General features: G+C 46.8%; 1 protein-coding gene across 3 annotated transcripts in view; it reads right to left on the reverse strand.

Moving 5' to 3' along the window:
• Positions 1–1,590: 1,590 nt before the first annotated feature.
• Positions 1,591–19,769, reverse strand: part of MTHFD1 (methylenetetrahydrofolate dehydrogenase, cyclohydrolase and formyltetrahydrofolate synthetase 1) — a 37,085-nt gene continuing 18,906 nt past the window's right edge. The window contains exons 11-27 of one of the 3 annotated variants that reach the window (XM_078878887.1): positions 18,729–18,902; positions 17,778–17,914; positions 17,339–17,385; positions 16,251–16,358; positions 14,500–14,574; positions 13,802–13,904; positions 12,840–12,916; positions 12,156–12,296; positions 11,631–11,699; positions 10,911–11,022; positions 9,401–9,582; positions 8,597–8,697; positions 7,212–7,392; positions 6,874–6,981; positions 5,870–6,022; positions 4,546–4,636; positions 1,591–3,043 (exon numbers count right to left, since the gene is read on the reverse strand). In XM_078878887.1, the coding sequence (XP_078735013.1) occupies positions 4,547–4,636; positions 5,870–6,022; positions 6,874–6,981; positions 7,212–7,392; positions 8,597–8,697; positions 9,401–9,582; positions 10,911–11,022; positions 11,631–11,699; positions 12,156–12,296; positions 12,840–12,916; positions 13,802–13,904; positions 14,500–14,574; positions 16,251–16,358; positions 17,339–17,385; positions 17,778–17,914; positions 18,729–18,902 (1,858 nt within the window). In that variant the 3' untranslated portion in view covers positions 1,591–3,043; position 4,546. Of the gene's footprint in view, positions 3,044–4,545; positions 4,637–5,869; positions 6,023–6,873; positions 6,982–7,211; positions 7,393–8,596; positions 8,698–9,400; positions 9,583–10,910; positions 11,023–11,630; positions 11,700–12,155; positions 12,297–12,839; positions 12,917–13,801; positions 13,905–14,499; positions 14,575–16,250; positions 16,359–17,338; positions 17,386–17,777; positions 17,915–18,728; positions 18,903–19,769 lie in introns of those variants that run through there. The other 2 variants (XM_078878888.1, XM_078878889.1) reach the window with 2 other exon arrangements.

A 19,769-nucleotide genomic window follows, 5' to 3' on the forward strand; every position in this document is an offset into this window, starting at 1 on the left:
TAGAAGCGAAATAATAAAACATAATAAAATAAAATTCTCACGTTTCGGCCACAACACAAGCAGCCGTCCTCCCACCCAGCTTAAATACGCTGCCAAGCTTGGCAGTGTTCATTGGAGCGCTGTCTTTCCTACAGCTGTTTCTTCACCTGAGGACGGCTGCTTGTGTTGTGGACTAAACGTCGTGAGAATTGTAGTTTAATTTTTATTATTTTATTATTTCCCTTCTACGTGACTTTACCGAAAGAACCAAGAAGATGAATCCCTGCAGTCACGAAAGCTTTAAATCGAAATTCTACAAGACATCTTGTTGACATGACACGGACGTGTTGCTGCTGCTCTGGCTTGAGAGGTGTGGGATTTATCGGCATAAGGCACTGCCACTATAGTTCCAGCTATGCCTATCCATAACAATCCTATATTATTGTATCCTGTACCCTATATTCCCATAGTACTGTGACCAGGTGTGCAAACAACCTCTTCATAGAATGGATTGTGGCCCGGCCGAAATGAATCGCCTCAAAGCGGAAACCTTAAACTCAACTACTTTATTTTACCAGGTAAAGCCCACCGAGCAGTGTGTAGCTCTTTTTCAGAGGCGACCTGGCCACAAATGATAGCTCAACGAAGTGGCTTATCATGTGGAAATTATAGCAGTCGCATAATCTAAACGCGCGTTTGTAAATGGAAATACCGGATGACCCGGATAAAAATCCACACGACCAGGGCGATAACATCTCGCCGCCACGGCACCACGATAGGCGACGTTTTGGGCAATGGACCTTCATAGCAGAAAATCGCAACGCAGATCTCAGTGCAACCTACTAAGACGTTGAGCTTTCACGAACATAATATGAAGGTGTACCCTCGTGGTAGTGCCTTACACCAAAAATCCCGAATCCAAGCCAGCCCCAGCATCCTTCTGGAAAAATAACGAGTATGTAATTAACCCCCAGGGACGAAGACTCGGTGTGGTTGACAATGTATCCACATATTCTGTACTAATCTATCATTTAGGCTAATTGCGCAAAACAATACGAGCGAGATACGTTCTTAAATCAGAATACAGCCACGGATCGTGACAATGGGATTGCGTGTGGATTGTTACATTAACGATGCATCCACGCGCATACTACTTCACACAGATGTCCCTTCATTTAAAACCAGGCAAGGGTTCACCGAGAAACGTCACTTTTGCTACATACATCCAAATTGTAATGTGTTCCAGTGAAAGCTGATCAAACACAATATTGATTTCTTTATCGATTGAAAAAAAAAATCTGACCGGGTCTCCAGATTTGTTTGAAAGAGTGATCGTGCATTGGGACGTTTTGACGGCACCATAAAAAAACGTTTGGAGAGTAAACCAGAGTACAAGAGGCAGTGCGCGGCAGATGTCACTGTTGAATCTTCTTTCCTCCGGAGCCCTTCAGAGTTGCGAAATCTTGGGCCACCCAATCAGCCGTGGCCTGACAAGGTGGCCGTGCGCGCGCTTGCAAACAGCGACATGTGCCGTCCCTGTTAAACAAGCGGCAAATTGAAAGCAAGCAGATACGCCTGTGCGCGACATCTCACAAGGGGCGCGAGACTTCATTTCGATTTCAACTTTTTATTGGAGCTGGCAGTATTGTGGCTCTTTAAAGAAACCAGCGCAAGGCTCATTTAAGCGTTAACAGCAAAACTCGCAAATCCCGCACGACCTCCCACCACAAACAACTTTGCCGCCTGCATATGCTTTTGCGTTTCCCATTGTGAACAGGGGATAATAGTAAGGTACTAGGCGAGGAGATGTGGTCTCCCTCGCCTAGTATGCAGAAGGGTCGTGGGTTCGATCCCGGACCCTGACGACGCCTGGTCGTATAGTTGGGAGTCTGCGTCAGAGGTCGCAACCGGGTACCCGATACCCGTACCCTACCCGATAGCCGTTTGCGACCCTGGTGCGGCCGGGTACGGGTAGGCCGTGAGTCACTGGTGAGTAGCCGTTTGTCACTCATTTCGGTTAGGGTACTGGTAGGGAACGGGTACCCGTACCCGGCCGGGTACGGGTATGGGTACCCATTTGCGACCCTGGTGCGGCCGGGTACGGGTAAGGAATCAAAACCCGTTTGCGACCTCTGGTCTGCTTGTTCTCTCTCTCCCCCGTGGCGGTCGCGTGGATTGTTCTCCGCTTCTCCCCCGGCGTTTCCCTCCACATTTTAAAGACATGCATTGAGATTATTTGGCTGCAACTTTAACTTCCCACACATTATGATAGAAGCCACTTCAAAGCGCTAGCATCACGTGTTGGCCAGGTCGCCTCTGACCAAGAGCTCATAGGCTCAGTGGGCTTTTTACCTGGTCAATAAAATAGTTGTTTATCGTGTTTGTTACACAGGTGATGACGAGGTGACAACACCAAGACAGGTAATTTATTGAAGTGGCTAGCACGAGGTTGCGAGGCAACAAAGTTGAATAACAATCAACACAAAGTGATGACAGGGGTCCTTTTTATCCTAACCCCACATATCATAAATGTACCTCAATTACAACGCAGGTCGCCACCGTGCATGTTGTGAATGTATTCAAGTATCTGTGTAGAGTGCTATTTTATACCGTTACTGAATCACAACAGATGTGCTTAAAGTTCCACGTCACATCTATAGAGGCATTGCGTCTTGTTTAACGTGTTCCCATAAATCTGCCGTTTGAAAACAAGACAGCTGTAAAAATTCACTGAGGACATGCCGATTTTAAATTGTAGCAAGCAAAGCCTTGACAAACGATGGCACCCGACACATAAGTTAAGCAAATTTCGGCAATCATTTTAAAAGGGACAATTTTTAAACATTTCCCCACTTTTTTTATTTTAATGAGATTTTCTCATCCTACCGTTTTTTTTGACCTCACAAATTATATTCCTCGAACCAAGAACAAACACACCGGTTCATCGCCATCCTACTCCACTCTGCCACCTCGAAGAGGAACATTTATTGGGGTCGTGTGTGTTTTTGTAAGCAAGTGGGACCATGGCACCAGCACTGCACGTTCACGCAGCGCACAGAGGAACCTGGGGAGAGAGGGGAGGGGGGGAAAACGTCCGAGTTAAACACCGACATTCATTACACGCTTCATATAATCTTGATTTGAAGCTTTCGTGACTGCAGGAATCCAAACTCTTTGGTTCTTTCGGTAAAGTCACGTGGGTAGAAATCAAATAAATCACGACGTTTCGATCGCAATACAAGCGACCATCATCAGGAGGAACCGATACAGCAGGACAACTATACAATTGTCACGACGTTTCAATCGCAACACAAGCAACCATCATCAGCAGTTGTCCTGCTGTATCGGTTCCACCTGATGACGGTCGCTTGTGTTGCGATTGAAACGTCGTGTGATTTATTTAATTTCTACCTTCGTGACTTTACCGAAAAAACCAAAGAGTACGCTTCATATAAACCAAATTATTTTTGACACGCAGGCTTTTGCGACCGATATTATTCATAATAAAGGTTTTTTCGTGGTTAGATCACGCAAGTATAAACTATTCTGGAAAAATCGCCCGATGATGCTGCATGTAATTACCAGCGAAACGTCACTCAAATTGTAAAGCTTGTGGATTTACTCTCCACCACACCCGGTTGGCTAAAGTAGTAACTAATTGGAACGTTTAGTTTATGCGACAAACCTTACTGGTTGGCTGTCACGTAGATGAAAAAAAAGAATAAAATGAAAATAACTTAATTAAATCACGACGTTTCGGAGGCAACACAAGCTTCCGTCACATCAGGTGGAGTAGTAATTTTGCTGTGGCCGTTCCACCTGATGACAGAAGCTTGTGTTGCCTCCGAAACGTCGTGATTTAATTTAGTTATTTTCATTTTATTACAAAAAAAATTTCACCTACGTGACTTTACCAAAAGAACCAAAGAGTATGGATCCTTGCAGTCACGAAAACTTCAAATCTAGAACGTTGATACGTATGCGATCAAACCCAAAAATCCTTTATTATCAATAAACAATTTTTATTTTACCAGGTAAGACCCACTGAGCTATATAGCTCTTTTTCAGAAGCGACCTGGCCATAAATGATAGCTCAACAAAGTAGCTTATCATGAGGAAACTTATAGCAGCCAAATACTGGAGAGGCATGTTTCTAAATGTGGAGGGAAAAGACGGAGGAGCTGGAGAAAAATCCACACGACCATGGGGAAAACATGCAGGCATCGTCAGGGTCACAATCCAACCCACGACCTCCTGTATACCAGGCGAAGGAGTTAACATCTCATCAGAACGGCTGCAAAAAAACACGAAATTGCATGCGTTTGCAGCTACTTGTAAACCAAGTGCAGTTCTGTGTTGGGGTTCTGTGTTGAACGTAAAAAATTAAACAATAAATTCTGCTCTCGATCTTTTACCATGCGCAGCAGCAGGCATCTGTTACAACTCGTGTAGCCCACCCAATCAGGAAGACATGTGCTTGGCACCCAGCACGCGTGTTTGTTTAACAGAAAAACAAAGTTGGCAGGGGGAGGTGTGGTAACAAGAGCAGCAGTTCGTGACGGTAACCTTAGAAGAGTCCGTCGATTTTCCCCGTGGCCACGTCGATGTCGATGTCATAGAAGCACGGCCTTGTGGGTAGCCCTGGCATGGTCATCATCTGAAGAAGAGAAAAACGAGCTACGTCCAAGAACATTGCCGCCCGCCGCTGGGTTTACAGGAACACCGCCGATTAACACGGTTGGCTACATACAGTGTGAAAGGTCAGCGTACAAACATACAACAAGAATGTTAGCGTAATAAAAATACCCCCCCCCCCGATATATTCAGTTGAGGTGAGCAGCTTGCCTTCTTTCAAAACAGAAATGTCTTTTTTTAACGGGCCCATCAGCCAATTGTAGAGTACACTTTAATATAAAGTGATGTTGTATATTACGTGTTGTTTTCAGTGAGGCACTGATTAGATCAGTCTGTGATTGGATGGGATTTGTCCACACACAGAGCTCATATCCCCGTGCCATTCATGAAACTGTGTTCTAAATGCATTTATTGCAAGTACATTTAAAAGACGTACCCATATGTAATCATCCTATCCACTTTGGAATGTTTTTTAACGAAATTAACCAAATTTAATTCCCCCCCTTAAAAAGCAAACTTGATTTTGAAATCATGTTAACACTGAAAATGTAACGAATTGCAAATGTTTAAGCTCATGAATTACGAGCTCATGATACACTTAACATGATGCACATGACAATCTATATTCACTAATTCTGCGAATTATTCGCGAGCATACAGGCCAAAGCAGAATTGACGAACCGATGGCCAGTGGGCCGGGTAAGGCCTGCGACTTCATTTCATAACGGCTAATGGCCAACACGAGGCCTACCACATCGATATGGCCCACAAACGATATTCACGCATCACCACAAACACCTTAAGCTGCACGAATAAAGTACCAGAGTGGAATATTTTCAACCTAACACATCACTCTGTTCGCATTTTGGCGTTCTCTGGTCTGACTAGGCCCTAAAGAAGGCTGAAGACCGTTTCTGGTGTAGGCCAATCAGTTTCAAAGACAATGCATATATTATCAGAACATGTGTGTTTGCATGTTCACCACAAGTACTTGTGTTGATGCAGACTTGATTCCTTGCCAAAAGGTTTCTATATGGCGTTTGAACATCTTAACACCTCCTGTTTTATTGCCAGAAAGGGTAAAACCTATTCTTATGTTTTCATAAAGGGCAATAGCCCTTGATGTGATTGATCGAGGCGTGCGCTCATGTGTAGTTGCCTTCAAAAGGTGCTCGGCTAACCAGCAATTGCCCCAAAATTCTGTTCAGGCTATACGGGGTGGGGGGGGGGGGGATCTTTGTCTTTGTGCGCTCACCGTGCCGACGAGCGGGTAGAGGAAGCCGGCCCCCACGCTGGCACGCACGTCGCGAATGGGCAGCACGAACCCCTTGGGGACGCCCTTCAGCTCGGGCTGATGAGACAGCGACAGGTGCGTCTTGGCCATGCAGATGGGCAGCTCGGCAAAGCCCTGGGGAAACACAAAGACGAAGATCGCCCGTGTAGCCTTAACAGACTTGTAGGGGCAAGTGCCGTTAGAGTCGCGCCTGCGAAGGTCGGCACGGCGCACGAGGGGGTGCGTGGCCAACACCACGCCAGGCGGCCTTTGTCTCCCCGGGTGGTGATGTTCACACACCGCGCCAGGTACTCATTTGAGGCTGAGTGGACCAAAGGGATGCCCAGGACCGGTTCAGATAATCGTCACCGGTGTTCTCTGCGAGCGGGAATCGAACGCTGGTTGCTGGGTTCGTAGTGCAGGGAACTAACTGCTCCACTACCGCTATGCTACCGCACACACAGACAAGAAGATGCGAACATACTAAAAACAGGGAAGAAAAATCATCCATATGCATGGGCTCTGTGATGGTTACCAACGGCCGTTTGCCATCGGAACTATTTAACGAGAAATAATATCGTTAGGCTTCGAGACGCGCAACGAGATAACGTCACACTGCGGGTGATGTGTGACGTCGCAAGATCACAGACAGCCGAAGGAAAATAAACCTGGACTTGAACAAGCAGGAAAATCGGCAGTGCAGCTAGATATGAATTGCCTGTCTCACTGTACACAGTAACACATGCACACGCTAGCCCACCAGCTGTACACACAGTGAACATTGCAGCACCAGCTGTACACACGGTGCACACGCACCACCAGCTGTACACACGGTACACACGCTAGCACACCAGCTGTCCACACAGTACACATGCTAGCCCACCAGCTGTACACACGGTGCACATGCTAGCCCACCAGCTGTACACACAGTGCACATGCACCACCAGCTGTACACAGGGTACACATGCACGCCAGCCATGCCCTACCTGCTTGGTGTAGAGCTCGATCTTTCTGCGCGCCTCCTCCGAGAGGCAGATGTCGTCTGCGCCGTACACCTTCTGTGCGATGACGCGGATCTTCTCCTCCACGGGCAGCTGCACCAGGACAGACCCCAACACGCGCTCAATGGGCTCGACCTCGGGAAATTAACTGCCAATTCCGATTCTGCTCAAGTTCACGGAAGTCTCCAGCGCTCTGCTGGAGACGAGGGTTGGCGGATCGCATAATCGAGATTTGTGTAACTTTCCATCTCGCCGGGTTGCGAGGGAGCGGTGCTTACGGGGCGGTCCGTGTGCCGGTACCGCGGCGCGCGGGCGGGACTCACCTGCACGTCGTAGAGGAAGCTGGGGGCGGTCAACGACTCCTGGGCGGCCTGCCGCACGGCCTCGGCGAGGGCCCTGCCTCCCTTGCCGCCCTCGGCCCAGTGGGTGCAGCGCACCACGTCGGAGGCGCCGGCTACCAGCGCTAACTCCCGCACCACGTCCAGCTCCGCGTCCGTGTCAGTGCTGCGATCGCACGTTTCCGACGACAACACCACGCCAAGACCGCGCCCGCTAGAGCGTCATCACTGCCATCGCTGTCAAAGGGGGGCCACCGTGGCGAGATGTTAACTACCTCGCCTGGTATACAGGAGGTCGTGGGTTCGATTCCAACCCTGATGCCTGCTGCTGTATATTTGGAGTTTGCATGTCTCTATTCTCGTGGTCATGCAGATTTTTATCCAGGTCCTCCGTTTTTTCCCTGCACATTTAGAATGAACATGCGTTTAGACTATTTGTCTACTATACATTTCCACGTGATAAGCCACTTCGTTGAGCTATAATTTGTGGCCAGGTTCCTTCTGAAAAAGGGCTATACAGCTCAGTGAGCCTGATCTGATAAAATATAAATAGTTTAGTTAGTGAAGCTAGTTGTAATTACTGGCGAAACGTCGTACTCAGTTTGTAAATGTTGTGGCTTGGCTCTCCAACACACCGGTTAGTGCTGTACTAGTGACGAATTGGCATGTTCTGTTTACGTGACAACCCTTGCTAGTTGGCTGTGTCGGGTGGTGGCGGGTTTTAACGACACATTTATATATTTACGCGATCTAACCCAAAAACCTCTATTATGGATTATAGTTTAGTTTGTCAATATGAAGTTTCATTTTACAAATCGGATCACTTACTGCCAATGAAGAATGTACGATTCTTACAGATGTATGTTATAATGTATTTGCATTAAATTTCCCAGTTTTGCTGTCAATACGTTGAGCAAGTATTCAATTTATAAAAATTAATTGAAATATGTTTTTAAGCTGCTACTGGCATCATGTGCTGTGCATCAGGTGTTTTTACAATCTGCGCTTGGATAGAATCCTTCAGTCATAGCTTAGCTACACGTATAACATATTCACAAAAGCTTGGATAGAATCCTTCAGGCATAGCTTAGCTACACATATAACATATTCACAAAAGCTAGTTAGTTATTCAACACAATAAGCACAACTTTATCCTGATCACAAGCAGCATCCGGTTTTTTTGCAAGTAGATATTATAATTGTTATCCATCCTACAATATCCAAATAACGTTTAGTCCAATAACGGACACTGATTGAAAAAGACAAAAAAGGGGAGTTAGGTTTAAGTAATGTTCAAGATTTTTTTTTTTTTGCTCATGAGCGTCACCTGTACAAGTACATTCTAGCAAAGGTTAGGAGACGTCTCTTACGTGAACATGTTGACAGCGACGACGACGGGCACACCAAACAGACGGATAATCTCAATGTGCTTGTGAAGGTTGCAACATCCATTCTTAACCAGCTCTAAATTCTGTTGGGGAAGAAAGAATCAAACTTAAAATTACAATACAAGTCAGATTACAAAGCACATCTTGTTGCAGATGCACAAGTCTGATAAAAGCAAATGAAGTTTACATTGCACTGGTGGAGAACGGGGAAGGCTACGGGGCAACTTCTGATATGAAAAAGCCACATCCATGTAAAGCACCGTTCAAATAAAAATGTCAGCCCTTTGTCGATGCAGTGCTCGATGAAGGAGTCCCACATGCCACGATGGTCATGGATGTTGTTTGACCGTACTTCACCACGCTGGTCAGTGGGGTTGGTGAAGGGACATGTGGGTGGGGTCGGGTGGGAGGTGGGGGGGTTGTTCGACCAGTTCAGTTATCACTTGCCACATAGGTTTAGGCATGGCAGGGAACTGGTCCTGACCACCCCTAAAGATCTCTTAAGGAATCTAAATGGTTTTTACTCCCTTCTTGAATTGGAGTTATAACAAGTGTCCCCTTAAACCGGACTCACCAATTCTACAACTGCATATGCCGTTCTGTACTCAAGCCCTAGGCCACTGGGTGCACAGCGCCACCACTTCACTCCACCATCAACACCTGTAAAAATGCTCAAGGTGACGTGTGCCGCTTTGGCTTGGCTGACCTTTACAATGCCCGCCTCTCCTGCGACTCTTCAAAGGCCTCCCTCCCCCCACCACGCCCCCCCCCCCCACCCGCGCTCACCTCCTTGGTGTACTCCTCAGGCAGGGGCTGCCCAGCAACCACAATGGGGCCTCCGCCGTGCATCTTGAGGGCCCGCACGGTGACCACCAGCACCGCGGCATCGGGGTAGAGGCCCGACAGGCGGCACTTGATGTTGAAGAATTTCTCCATTCCGATGTCGGACCCAAAGCCAGCCTCCGTCACTGAGATGTACACATCACCGATCGCCGTTCAACATTCATTCATAGCCGTTTGGAATGGTGTAGCTGCTTTCCTCCAATGTGCAACTAAGAAGTTTATAGTCATATCACATTGTAATGTACAGTATTGGGGCTCTGTGCGAGTCTGTGGATATGCAAATCTCTGGGTCCGAGTCTATGCGAGTCTCCGTAAATCTCCGTAAGTGTAGCTGTTCAATTTGCGATGCCAGTGAAGTGCTATCCATCACACACACACACACACCAGATTACTTTGTATAGTATAGGCCTCCGTGTGAGTCTATGAGTATTAATGTGCATCTCTGCGAGCCTCCATAAGTGGATATTAGGAGTCACCTAATTGTGACTGCGGCGAAATGCAACCCATATTTCACATGACCGATTTCTGCCAAACATGTGTAGAGGAGTAGTGGGATGACGTCATGTCATCTGTAGAGGAGTGGGATGACGTGATGTGATGACGTCATGTCATCGAGGCAGTGGGGTACTTAAGGGGGACCCTGGGACGAGGGCGGGGTCGCCGTGGGGAGAGTGAGGTGGTCGCCATAGGGGAGTGAGAGAGTGAGGGGAACGACAGCCTGCGTGGAAGACATCCCAGCTGCCGCCGAAGAAGGGCTAGAGATGTAGAGGTCTCACCTCGTCGCCGGGCGGTGATGGGAGAGCCCCCGCCCGGGCAGATGAGGTGATAGACATAGGGGAAGCCGTACCGGGGCGGAGATAGTTGAGGGATGTCCGCGTAGAGGACAGAGTTCTGACGTGCACCATGACGGGTGTAAGCGTCGAGTGTAGAGAATATAAACAGAGTGTGTAAGAGTGTGTAAGAGTGTGTAAGAGTGTGTAAAAGTGTGTAAACAAAAAGCGGCCCTATGTAAGAATCCTCGTCTCAGTCTTCCTCTACAAGCCTCCTGAGTGTCAGGAGTTACTACACAACACATGTGCTTCTGCAGGAGGTACAAATACTATAACATCTGGACGACCCCAGACGCCAAAGAATGGCTTTCCAAAGCCAACACAATGACTAGAATTTAAATGATGGTGAGCTGGGTGCTCGTGCGACATACACATTTGTAAAATCTGTGAATTAGTCACAGCCACTAAGATAATGTCATCAACGGAGTAAGGGACCTATGACCTACGGGAATTGCGGTGAGCTTTGGTGAGCTTTGATGACCTTGGTCTATAAAAACCTTAAAGAAAAAAACCTGAAAGAAAAAAAACCTTAAAGAAAAAAAAACACATGACGTAACTTTACTGGGAGCTGTGCAACCAGCTGGTGCCTAGCTCGTGAGGGAGATAAAAACTGGGGCGCGTACCGACAAAGCCCTGCTCTCCCACCAGCTTGAGGGCGATCTTGTCGGCCAGCACCGAGGAGTTGCCGTGGGCGATGTTGGCAAAGGGGCCCGCGTGAACGAACACCGGGCTTCCCTGCGGAGGCCACGGACGCACGTGCGTCGTCGGACAAGAAACGCAACCCCCCACAAAAAACCGGCTCTTGCGGATACGCACCTAGCCTGTGTCCCGAGCTGCCTCGTACAACTCCCAGTCATAGCGGTCAGTTAACCCATAGCACCTGTGAAAGGGGGGGGGGGTCTGATCCCGTGACCTCCTGGCAGCAAGCCTTTGACACTTCACGTGGCCTTTAAATTGCACCTTAGAACCTGGCGCAAGTGCTGCGGCGACATCACCGTCATTTTAGGGTGAATGGCGGCTGTTGTTGTCGTTGTTGTTTGTGACAAGTCTAAAGCTTCTCGAATGAGACATGGTCAAAAGCACCACTGTGGCACTCTAGTGATCCTTAATGGGCACAGAGCATCCGATCGTGATGTCAACATGTTTTTTTCTCACCAACAAAGCTTCAAACTCGTGTCGGGCCCGATTAAGAGACTCAAAGTAGCCAACGCGTCAAGAAGTCGAGCGACGCTCGTTTCTCGTACTGCATCTTCGTTTAACAAGAAGTGACGGGCGAGGCAATGCCAACAGTCCCATTAGAGGAGTGCTGTGAATGGCGTATTCCGGCAAAGTGGGGGCCTCACCTCCAGTGTCTGCATGAGGTTGGGTTTGATGGCCTCCTTCATGAGCACCGTGAGGGCTCCGCTCACACCCTGCAACAAAGACAGGCATGCATGGCACAAAGTTCAAGACACCTCCGATTAGCACGGTTGGCTACGTACGGTGCAAAACAAGTTCAACATAAATTTAAAGCCACCACATATCTGGCAGGCTCAGCCACGGCACATGGCCAGCTAGCAGCACGTCTTGCCATGAATACTGATATTGTATAGATTGTACATTGTATCGTGAAAACGCACATCATCTTGCGTCGTGAAAACTTTATATCGTATAAATTTACATTAGCATCGTGAAAACGTACATCATGTTATATCGTGAAATTTAACATCGCATAAACTTACATTGTATTGTGAAAACGCACATTATGTTGTAGCACGACATTTTATTTCATATAAACTTACATTGTATTGTGAAAACGTACATCATGTCGTATCGTGAAATTTGACATCGTATCCGTTTTAAAATCAGACTGCGGCTCCCCTACGTACCAGGTCCTCTGCGGTGACGGGTTCCCCGCCGCGGCTCGTCGCCACCACCATGCGGACCAGACGCTCGCGCATGTCGCCCAGGCTGGTGGCGAGGGCCAGGATCGCCATGATCTCACTCGACACCGCAATGTCGAACTGGGTCTGCGGCAGGAGCGGGAGATGCGCACAAAAGGACACGAGCTGTTAACTCCCTCGCCTGGTATGCAGGATGTCGTGAGTTCAATCCCGACCCTGCCGTCTGTATATTTGAAGTTTGCATGTTCTCCCCGTGGTCAGGTGGATTTTTCTCCGGGTCCACCGATTTTCCCCTTGACAATTACAAACATGCTTTTGGAGTATGTGGCTGCTAGAAATTTCCACGCAATAAGCCACTTCATTGAGCTATAATTTGTGGCTACGTCGCTTCTGAAAAATAGCGATATAACTCAGTGGGCCTTACCTGGTAAAATAGTTTATTAGTTTAAAGTTTTAGTTTAGCTGAAGGAGCCACACCCAGCAGCCCAGGAAAACGAAGCTGTGGTAGGCAAACTGTTAGCAAGGCATTTTGTTTCATGTTTTGTATTCGAGTGTTTGTCGCCGCAACGTGGCATTGACCTGCCCGGCGCATGTTCGCAATTTTTCCTGCACAGTATCCATGCCACGGGTAGAGACAACGTTGCTTTAAGCTCGTACATACGCACGTACCTCCCGAACCATCCCATTCTCTGTCGGAGCCTTTCCAATTGTGATCTTGCGCAGAAAGCGATCATTGGTGTCCATCACTAAAAAAAAAAACATACTTATAGTAAAGATTGTACTACGATCCGGAGATTATAAACCCACTTAGCAAGAAGAAATATGTTAAACTAAAGCTATCAAATGTCCTAGGTTGGCTGGGACAGTCCCGGGTTTCAGAAAGGCTATCGCCGTGTCCTAAAGCGTTTTCCAAGGTCAGAATGTAGTCCTGCTTCACATTTATACAGCTCCACGCTCGACTCATTATCCACCACGTATCCTTGTTGAGCCTCTGAGAAATGTGGTAGCTTTATGTTAAACGCATCTACGATTTAAGCTTCATAGAGATGTTACCAAAATGTGTACAGTATTTTTAGTATGTTCATAATTTCACATTTTTAGTATAAAATAAATGTAAGAAAAACATTCAACCATTATTCATTGCAATAATTGTTCACCAAATTAGCATGGGATGTTAAACTACAATTAAACAACTATAATTAAACATTATTGTGCAAAATCATAACACGAAGATGTGGAGTGGCAATCACAAATACATTTAAATAAGATGTTGAGGCAGCATCACTAACTGCACTGAAAAAAGTTGCCAACCCTTTACTGCATTACCATATTATCCGGATTATAAGACCCTCCCAAAAGCTAGACACACACAAAATCTGTGTCGAGTGTCAATATCTGGGCACTAATCTGGTCACACACACGTAGGTACAGGATAATAAGACGCACCACCAATTTTTGCATTCAAATTCACGGGGGGAGGTGGGGGATAAATAATTATCATAATCTGGATAATACAGGGTACACTTTGTGATGCCATCTCGCCCGATCGTTGTTACTGCTGTATTTTGTTCAGTAATCGTCAAGATCTGTGCGTGCTGGATGACGGCGGATCTGCGTTTAGTTTGTATTACCTCTATTCCACGTTATCGAGTTGGGATCGATGTCAAGGCGTGCAAATCGTTTGATCTCCTCATCCGTGAGTGTATTCGGATCCAATTTATCTATTTTCAGTTTCTGTAAACACACACAACAAAACAAAGGTTCCTCTGCATGGCCATAGAGACTGTTGGGGGGGGAAAAAAAGAGTGCTGTTAAAAAACAGCAGCTGTTAATCCTGGCATGAATGCAGCACCACTTAGGTGATGCGGACACACCACACTTAGAGCGAGGAATCTCTCAGTCAAACCAATGGGAAGCCCAGGACATGTTCAGACAGAACTTGTTACTGGTGTTCACCATGACCAAACATTCAAGTACACACAAACTAACCAATACATTTAATTTACCAACGGATACATGTTTATTTATGCACGGTACCAATTTTACTGAATGTCTCAACTTCAAATGTGGGAAATATAGCACCATCTCGACAGAATGTCACTCAACATAAACGAAAATTTTTGCACATTTACATCACACTGTGAATTAGTTCATTCCTAGCATTCACACAATGTGTTTCATTCCATTTCCCCCATCACTCATTTTCCATGCAAAACCCTAGAGATGCATTATTTGTTATTTCACAGAAGCTACACACGCACTACGTAACGTCGGAATGTACCACATAACGTTGGAATAAACACGGAATATAACCGATGCACTTTCTTACCTTCAGTCGCGCTTGCTGAATTGGAGAGAAGGCTCGACTCCCTTTTTGCAAAGGCACCAGACGTGCAAAGAGGGCCTTTGAAGAAAACACGTGGGGATGAAATGGCAGAGGAGATCAAAGCCACCTTTAAAAGGCGACGAGTAGCTACTGCATCTGATTAACGTCCATTTAGCAGCATGCATAAAGGTAAATAAATCTATGTTTGACATATTTACTGTGTTTGGTAAATGCCATGTCTTGTTTCCGCTAAGGTACTGTGTTTAAATGTTTTACTTGTGTTCCTACTCTGGAATAACAATTCATTTAGGTACTTCCACAACCACTACATTCTGCAAGCACCTATAGCGGATGCTGTTGGCAGTATAAATTATATTAAATCATTTGTTGAGAACTGGGAAAAGTGTTTCATTTTATCAATTATATTGCAAGCGCGATATTGGTAGTATACCACGAGACTATTACATATTCATTTGGACCTCTTGTTGCATCCGATTGCTTAAACTGCTCAAGTACATACACAATTTGAACGACGCGGACGTCACTTTCACGCACGAGCAATTACAACAATTGTAATGCAACTGGGGAGGATAATCCAATGCAAAGTTCGAGTAAGATATCAAGGACAGAGCTGAATGGAAGCAAGGCCATCTTTGAGCAGCGATTCTTGACATTTACTGCAGCCTTGCACCCCTTTGGTTCTCAATCGTTAAAACAATAATGTTTAAATTTCGATTTAAAGCTTTCGTGACTGCAGCAGGGATTCATATTCTTGGTTCTTTCGGTAAAGTCACGTAGAAGGGAAATAATAAAATAATAAAAATAAAACAATTAAATTCTCACGACGTTTCGATTGCAACACAAGCATAGGTTTGATAAAACAAAGTAGTTGTACTTATGTGCCTGTGCTTAATTTGTGTTTCAGTGATTAACATTCTAAAAAAATCTGGCCATGTCTCACACCCCCAGAAAGGGCACCTCACACCCCTAGTGGGTGTGCGTACCCTAGGTTAAGAACCACTGTCTTCGAGAATGGACGTGGTTCAGAGTATAAAGCGTCACATCACCCAATGTTAGAGGATGGTAAGAGGACATCACAGGACAATTTCGGAGGCCCATACCTTGAATTGTTTCTTACCCACCCACACACACCCAATGGAAGCCCCTTTCTCACAAGCCCTGCTACATAGGTCCTCGTCTCATTGCATTAAAACCCAATGATTGCTGGTACTTAAAGCTCGAATGTGACAAAAGTGATACAAAAAATAACTTTGTTACTTCCTTAAAAACACAGATGGCTTCTGTACTGAGGAAGCAATCTGTGCGGATGAAATACTCCTGAAGACACACGCACTTTGGAAAGCATTACATTACACTCCATAACAACCCACGCATACATGCATTTGCATGCCTTTTCCTAACTTGTTGAAGCATTAACTACAGCGTATAAAAGATCGCTGAACGTATAAAAAGCCAGGCCTGCTGATAGGTCGCCCACCCCCCTCGCCCTCCGACGCCCCTCGCCCTCCGACCCCCCCCGCCCTCCGACCCCCCCGCCCTCCGACCCCCCCGCCCTCCACCCCCTCGCCCTCCACCCCCTCGCCCTCCACCCCCCTCGCCCTCCACCCCCCTCGTCCTCCACCCCCCTCGCCCTCCACCCCCCTCGCCCTCCACCCCCCTCGCCCTCCACCCCCCTCGCCCTCCACCCCCCTCGCCCTCCGACCCCCCTCGCCCTCCCCCACGCGCGTGCTCACCTTGTCCGTCTGCGTGCTTTCGTGGAAGATGCGAGCGTCGATGGCGGCGGCTAGCAGGTTGTTGGCCGCGGTGATGGCGTGGATGTCGCCCGTCAGGTGCAGGTTGAACTGCGGACGAGACAGCGAGTGAGCTGGCGGGCAGGCGACGTGAATAAAATCATTCAAATCCTGGCCAATATTCTCTTCACCCCCCCTCACTTGAAATCATCGCTACACCCTTACCTAGATGGCCAAAAAAAAGTATGCATATCATCTTGCAGCGTTGGAATATCTAATCAATCATTGTACTCCAACATTTCTCCTTGTCCTTCAAGGGGCGCCACGGTGGAGAGATGTTAACTACCTCGCCTGGTATATAGAATGTTGTGGGTTCGATCCCAACCCTGACGCTTGGATATTTGTAGTTTGCATGTTCTCCCTGTGGTCGTGTGATTTTTTTCCTCCGGTTTTTCCCTCCACATTTAGAAACGTGCGTTTAGAGTATTTGGCTGCAATACAATTCCACACGATGATACACCACTTCGTTAAGCTCTCATTTGTGGCCAGGTCACTTCTGAAAAAAGAGCTCGTGGGTCTTACCTGGTAAAATAAAAGTAGTTAAGTTTTACAACAGGTTTTCAATACCAAAATTGTCCACAAGAGGATTATTGGGTTAGATCGCGTAAATATAAATGTGCCATTAAACTCGCCACCACAAACAAGCCCAAGATTTGTCACGTAAACAAAAACGTGCCAATTCGTTACTAGTACAGCATACCGGTGTGTTGGAGAGTAAATCCACAACATTTATAATTAGAGCACGACACTTTTGAAGTTCAGCTTTCCTTTAACCCCTTATTTTTTGTTTGGCGATTGAAATCGTTTTTCCTACATAGGAGTCTACATACAGACTCGTGGAATTAATTTGATATCCTAAACAATTAGTCAAGGCACAGAGCTCTGTTGATGTGAAATTCGACAACTTTTTTTCGTCAAGGGAAACCGTATTTTTAATTTCTGGTTAAAATTTTTGAACAAAACACAACTTTAGGGCACCGTGCGTGGTGCGGCTTCGAGGCGTAAGCGGCGTGCGGAGTGTGCGAGCTGACCTCTTCCATGGGGATGACCTGGGAGTAGCCTCCTCCTGCCGCACCCCCTGGTTTGGAAAAGCAACACCAATGGTCAGAGACCAACAGACACGTTTATGAAATCACACCCATGGAGATATGGACAAAGATCCTTCCTATAGCCTTCAGACTTTTGGGGCAAGTGCTGTTAGTCATCACCTATCAAGGCCGGCACGGTACGAGACGGTGAGCGGCCAGCACCACGCCCGACTGCCTTTATCTCCCCAGTGGCGATGTTTACACACCGCACCAGGCTACTCATTCGAGGCCGAGTCGACCTAGGAAAAGCCCAGGACCAGTTCAGATAATTGTCACTGGTGTTGGCCATGAGCGGGAATAGTACACTGGTCACCAGGTTCGTAGCGCAGCGCGCTAACCGCTACACGCGCACAACAACAAGCAAATACGTGCTCCCACGCACCTTTGATGCCAAACGTGGGTCCCTGCGAAGGCTGGCGCACGCAGGCGAAGGTATTGACGTGCAGCTGTCCGGACAGCGCTTGCGCCAGCCCCATCGTGGTGGTGCTCTTGCCTTCGCCCAGGGGCGTCGGGGTGATGCTGGGGATTACATCGCACCACGTTTCAACAATAGGCTCCCAGTTGCTGCTGTCACACTACTCCCGAGCACAACGTAATATACATTTTTTCAACACTTTCCAACTTAAGTGAATGCATTAGCTCTGTCCAGGGGAGCACTATAATTCTCGTAAAGGCGATCCAATATGAACGGACCTGGAGTATAAAGTAGTGTTGCTATTTGAGACGTCAAGGGGTGAAGATCACAGTAACGACTGCCATAGTAGTGATAAAAGAGTGACAAAGATGCGAATGACAGCCGGTGAGAGTGGCTAGTGAATCAGCGACTTCAGGAGCAATCAGCCAACCCAACTACTTTATTTTGTATTCTTTCAAGCAGAGCAAGTCAATATGTATTACTGGCCTTTTGCCCGTCCAAAGACTGGTGTATTTCAGTAAATCTGAAACTTGCAAGCAAAAAGCAGACCGCGACGTGATATTCATTGCATCAATTCGTGTGCAATTTGTAAGGCCGCGGTAACAGACTTATTTTGGGCCACTTTGTTGAGCTGTCGTTCGTGGGCAGGTCACTTCTGAAGGGGAAGCTAGTAGCTCAGTGGGCTTTGCCTGGTCAGAAAAAAAAAGTGTATTTGTTTTTTTTTTACTGATTTGTTTACCTTCTCTACACTCTGTACTCCTATAATGTTTTTGTACTGTTTGTTGTTGTAACGTTCTGATCTGCTCCTATTAGACATCTATCAAAAAAATCTTAATAGCTCATGGGATTCCTCCAGTGTAAATACAGATTCTGATTCCGATTCCGCATCGTTCCGTCTGCACCCTGCTGCGCTCGTACCCAGTGACCACGACGTATTTGCCGCTGGACTCGTTGCGCAAGCGATTCAGCACGCACAGCGACACCTTCCCCTTGCCGTGTCCGTACGCCTCGATCTCGCTGGGCAACAGCCCGACCTCTCGGCCCAAAACCTCGATGGGCTTGGGCTTCTGCGAGCGGGAAATCTCGATGTCGCTGAGGGAAAAATCACGCACAACCAAGGGGTGTGATCGTCAGGGTTAAAGACATGTGTGACTTTGAGTCGGCCAGAACCATTAGAAGAACACAACTGCAGTGTGTGTGTGTGTCCAAAGGTTACACTATAAAGAATGACTGCATCTTGAGCAGACAAGTCATTCTCTTATGCTCGGTCTGTCAATTCACTCTTTTGCCCCCCTTCACCAAATCCAAAACAACTTTGCTCACCTCATATTCAACAATCCCTACAATTTCCATACCTCGACCCCCCTCGCGCAACTGCACTGACTCCCTATCTACAACCGTTCCTTGTTCAAATTCCTCACCTCTGAAATTTTTCGATTTAAAGTTTTCGTGACTGCAGGGATTCATATTCTTAGTTCTTTCGGTAAAGTTACGTCAAAGGGAAATAATAAAATAGTAAAAATAAAACTGAATAAAAGAAAATTCTCACGACGTTTTGGCCACAACACAAGCAGCCGTCCTCAGGTGAAGAAACAGAACTGTCGAAAAAACAGCGTCTCAATGTTGTTTTTCCTGTTTTTCCAACAGCTCTGTTCTTTACCTGAGGACGGCGGCTTGTGTTGTGGCCAAAACGTCGTGAGAAATGTATTTTATTTATTTTATTATTTCCTCACTCTGGTCGGCAAATCCCTTCATATCTTGCCACTCTTGTATCTTCATAAGTGTCGGCTTCTCGCCCTCTACGTTCACAATCTTTGCTGTCTCTCTCTTGGTTTCTCCTTTCGCTCAATCCACGCTTTCCCTCTTTCTCTTCTCGCCCCCCACTGAAACAAACTTCCCCTCTACATTAAACAATCACCTTCGCTCACTAGTTTCCACTCTGCACTCAAAACTAAGTTA

The sequence above is a fragment of the Lampetra fluviatilis genome, chromosome 52 (assembly GCF_964198595.1).
Source record: "Lampetra fluviatilis chromosome 52, kcLamFluv1.1, whole genome shotgun sequence".
Taxonomy (NCBI): domain Eukaryota; kingdom Metazoa; phylum Chordata; class Hyperoartia; order Petromyzontiformes; family Petromyzontidae; genus Lampetra; species Lampetra fluviatilis.